The sequence below is a fragment of the Olea europaea genome, chromosome 10, assembly GCF_002742605.1.
Source record: "Olea europaea var. sylvestris chromosome 10, O_europaea_v1, whole genome shotgun sequence".
Classification (NCBI taxonomy): Eukaryota; Viridiplantae; Streptophyta; class Magnoliopsida; order Lamiales; family Oleaceae; genus Olea; species Olea europaea.
In genome coordinates, this window is record NC_036246.1 from 7,117,279 (window position 1) to 7,122,264 (window position 4,986).

General features: G+C 29.5%; 1 protein-coding gene across 1 annotated transcript in view; it reads left to right on the plus strand.

The window, feature by feature from the left end:
* The first annotated feature begins 3,902 nt into the window (after positions 1 to 3,902).
* LOC111401067 (dolichyl-diphosphooligosaccharide--protein glycosyltransferase 48 kDa subunit-like) overlaps positions 3,903 to 4,986 on the plus strand; it is a 7,033-nt gene continuing 5,949 nt past the window's right edge. The window contains exons 1-2 of the mRNA XM_023028609.1: positions 3,903 to 4,272; positions 4,374 to 4,510. Of these exons, the coding sequence (XP_022884377.1) occupies positions 3,987 to 4,272; positions 4,374 to 4,510 (423 nt within the window). The 5' untranslated portion in view covers positions 3,903 to 3,986. The remainder of the gene's footprint in view (positions 4,273 to 4,373; positions 4,511 to 4,986) is intronic.

The following is a 4,986-nucleotide window of genomic DNA, read 5'->3' on the forward strand; positions in this document are numbered from 1 at the left end:
TATATATATATATATATATATATATATATTCCACCAATTTTCATATATATATAAATGAGTGGTTAAAAAAGAGAGAAATTTTTTCAATTTACGTGTAATATTATTTTATAGAAAATTGTATGGTTGAAAATAGGAGAGAAAAATGAATATAATAGAATGAAAATTAATGGGGGTCAAACGGGGGCTAACTATATTTACATATTATTCTCTTCTATGAAACTTTGGGGATATATTCAATTATGACTTATTTTTATGGACTTTTTTTAATTGATGATTTTTTGGCATTTCATGGATTTTTTTATGGATTTGTATGGAATTAATGAAAATCTTTCGTAGACACTTATAAACTTTTATTTTAAGACTTTTTATAGATTTTTGTAGAATTCAAAAGATTTTTGAAAATTTTTATTTAACTAAAATTCACTTAGATCTAGAACAACAGCGTAAAATTCTAAAATTTGAGGTGGTGGTTCCCAAATACCCTTTCACCTCCCCATATAATAAAAAATATTTTTAAAAGAATAAATTAGAATTACCTAAATTAAATAAAAAATAATAAAATAAATATATAAAAATAAATAAATAATTTTATATTCAATATTATCAATATGAAGTACCTTTAAAGAGTAAACAACAAATTAACATATTTAAATTAATTTTAATATAAATTAGTCTTTTTATATAAAATCTTATAATTAATTAGAAATAGATATTTTCATTAAAAAATATGAAAAAAGAAAAAAATTCTAAAGAATCTTTAGTTACAATATGATTTTTCATAGAAATTAAAACTGAGAGGAGAAAAAGAAAAATAGAAATAAATATAACCAGTATAAAAAATAATTTTTAATTATGACTCTAATGTTTGTAGAAAGAAAAAAGAAATAAGTATTGAAAGAAAAAATACATTTTAATTTTCTTTTATTTTTTTGGGTCAAAGCCTCTCAAAACCTTGAAATATATGAGAGATGAATTTTTATATTTTATTTTAGTGCTTTCTATTTAAAAATTAGTAATCTGGAGACTTTTATAAAAAACTTATAAAGTCATTAACGATTTGAATACCCAAAATTTTATAGAAACTTTTAAAAAGTTTTAATTGAATAAACCGTGATTTTTAATAACTTTTTAAAAGTCTATAAAAGTTTCGATTAAATACACCAATATTTTTAGAGAATTTCAAAAAGTTTACATTGAATACCATTAAACTTTTTAAATTTCAATATTTTTTTTAAGTCTCAATTGAATACACTACTATTCATTGCGGTGAATAAAAAAATCATCCAAATTAGATACCAATAAAAATACTAATGCATGCTTAATAATTTTTTAAGTGTAAAATTATTCCCACTTAAATAAACAAGAAATTGATTTTTTTGATGTAACAATATTTTAATTCATTATTTTAAATCCTCTTAAGTGTATAAATTTATTAAATAACGCATTATTATAATAATTTGTATTTGTTTTTAACTTACTAAAATTATTTTTTATTTATTTTATGTTAGAGTTTAGATAAAAATTGATAATAAAATTTATAAATATTACAAAAAATCATTTTTTAAAGGAAAAAATTAAAGAAAAACCAATATTTGTAAAATGGTATGCAAAATGTTACATAAGGTGTGGTTTATTATTTGGATAAACGATATTTTTCTGTTCAGATATGTTATAAAGATGAAGTTTGTAAAATTTTCGAGAAGGGTTCTTTTTGTAACCTTATGCAAAATATTAGTATGCAAATCTCAAATTCATAAAATACGGTATGTAGAATATTAATACACCTTGGAACAAGATTTTGGTAACCAAAATAATTTCTATACCTTGTATACATCCAGAACAAGATTAAATCACTGAATTCTTGGTATGAAAGACCAAAATTGATTATGTTTTTGAAGAAACCATAGTTTAACGGATCGTTTCAACCTGATTATGTTTTTCTTTCGGTAGATGTGATAAATTTAACCAATATAATATTCAGATTGCAAAGGAATATCATGTTCAATTCAATCTTTTTGTTTTATATTTTCCATGTATGCATGTGAAACTCCAAAATAGTAACTAGCGTATATTAATTTTAAAACAAATTATCCAATATGTTTTGGATAAGTTTTGAATAATCCCACAAAACAGTTCACAATCAAAATCTGGAAAATCGAGGAAAAGCTATAAAGAGTCCTTTTTAGTCCTTATTTGATCCCTCATATTTTTAAAATAGAGTAATTGACAACGTCCATACCTTTCACTTTTTGGCATTTTGTCAATATTTCCATATTTCTTTGGGCTGAACGTTCTTTTTACCAAATTTTGACCTAAAATGACCAAAATACCCTCCTATTAAACAAAAAAAAGAAAAGAAAAGAAAAGAATATTGCAACCATAGACCCAAATTTTTAAAAAGTGCAAATGAGTCCAATTTGAAAAAAATGGTCACCGTCCTCACCCCCTACTCCACTGCCCTTGTGATTAATTTTAAAGTCCCACTAAAACAGTATACTGGTGCTGCCAGAGAATTATTTCCACCAACACCGCCACCTTTACTCGAAATTCCTTGCATTCGCTTCAAATAAAGCTTGTACAGAAGCAAATGACTAGCAACATTTTCTCTAGTGAGTCCATCCACACTCATAAGCTGCATTATGGTCTTGGGGACGACATTTTTGATTCCCAAATGGGCCACAGCATCCACAAACCTCTTGTGCAGCTGCGGCGTCCACACGAGCTGCAGTCTTTTCAACGTTCGTGCTGGTTCATCGCTAGCCCTGAATCCCCCGCCAATTCCGCCCTCTCCTCCACTGCCCAAATCAGCTGAGTCAAATTTTGCCGATGAGTTAGCAGTAGACTGAGGAAGCTGCTACGGCGATGGCACCGTCACGACTGATGTGGGTTTCTAATATCGAAGGCTAGAGCTAGATCAATCGTAATTAGAGATTGGGATAAGAGAAAAAGTTTGAAAAATGAAGTCATCGCGAGAGAGAAGCAGCGAAGATGAGAGAGAACGTGCCATTTAAGGACTGGTAGATAGAGAGCATCGTTTTAGTGGGACTTTCAAATTTATCACAGGGGCGGTGGAGTGTGGGGTAAGAAAGGTGACCATTTTTTTTTTCAAATTTGGACTCATTTGCACTTTTTAAAAATTTGGGTCTATGGTTACAATTTTTTTATTTTTTATTTTTTTGTTTAAATAGGAGGGTATTTTGGTCATTTTAGGTCAAAAATTAGTAAAAAGAACATTCATAGGTCAAAAATTAGTAAAAAGAACGTTCAGTCCAAAGAAGGGTGGAAATAGAGGCAAAATGCCAAAAAGTGAAAGGTATGGACATTTTCCACAATCAACTCGATAAGTAGGGACATTTTATGCCAATTACTCTATTTTAAAAATATGAGGGATCAAATAAGGACTAAAAAGGACTCTTTATAGCTTTTCCTCGATTTTTCAGATTTTGATTGTGAACTGTTTTGTGGGATTATTCAAAACTTATCCAAAACATATTGGATAATTTGTTTTAAAATTAATATACGCTAGTTACTATTTTGGAGTTTCACATGCATACATGGAAAATATAAAACAAAAAGATTGAATTGAACATGATATTCCTTTGCAATCTGAATATTATATTGGTTAAATTTATCACATCTACCGAAAGAAAAACATAATCAGGTTGAAACGATCCGTTAAACTATGGTTTCTTCAAAAACATAATCAATTTTGGTCTTTCATACCAAGAATTCAGTGATTTAATCTTGTTCTGGATGTATACAAGGTATTGAAATTATTTTGGTTACCAAAATCTTGTTCCAAGGTGTATTAATATTCTACATACCGTATTTTATGAATTTGAGATTTGCATACTAATATTTTGCATAAGGTTACAAAAAGAACCCTTCTCGAAAAGCGGTTCAATCCCTAGTCCTCTAATACTCTACAATTATACACGTCGAGTGAGAGTGCAGATTTCATCCCCTAAACCACCGCAAAAAGCACAATGGCAGGAAGAAAATTCCTTACCATTTCATTGCTTATGCTGAATCTGCTCTCACTTTTGCCGCTCCTCACCGTCTCCTTCTCCCCTGATCACCCAACAGATCGTCGCATTCTAGTCCTGCTCGACGATCTAGCCCTCAAATCCTCGCATTCAATTTTCTTCACCTCACTACAGTTCCGTGGTTTCGACCTCGATTTCAAGCTAGCGGATGACCCTTCAATCGCTGTCAAGCGATATGGACAATACTTGTATGATGGACTCATTCTCTTCTCGCCTTCCACTGACCGTAAGTCAATTTTATTTGTTTTGTATCAGTATACTTGGAATCTTGATAAAGTTATGTTTTTTATGGGATTTGTTGTTTTGATTGTTGAAATACTTGAGTAGGGTTTGGAGGCTCGTTGGACTTGGAGGGGGTTTTGGATTTTGTTGACTCGGGGCATGACTTAATATTAGCCGCGGATGTCAGTGCATCGGATTTGATCCGGAGTGTTGCAGCTGAATGTGGGGTCGATTTCGATGAGGTTGGCTTAATTTATTTTTCCTGTTTTTTCATGATTTTTGAATGTGGAATTCTAAAAGAATAATGCAAATTTAATGGGGTCAATTTCCAAATTCAATGTTCACAAACCATTGGGTAGCTATGATGTAAGTTGTAATTGTTATCCAATATCATTTCATGTTTGACAATTTTTCGTTCTTGTAAAATGTTTGTACTATCTTTTGGCTCATTTAATAAAAAGATTATCTGCTCTACTACTAGTCGAAGATGATGACTTTGCTACCAACAATAAATGGTGAGAGTACTTCATATTGCAAGGTTTAGAAGTTTTTACAGATTTATATTTTTACTATGAAAATAAAATATTTTAAGTTATTCAGTAATTCCTTTCTGTCACAAGCAGGGGTGGACCCAGACGACTTGGGTTATAAAATTTATAGGTTACCTTCTAATAAAATATAAAAAAGCTAAACAAATATATATATATATATATATATT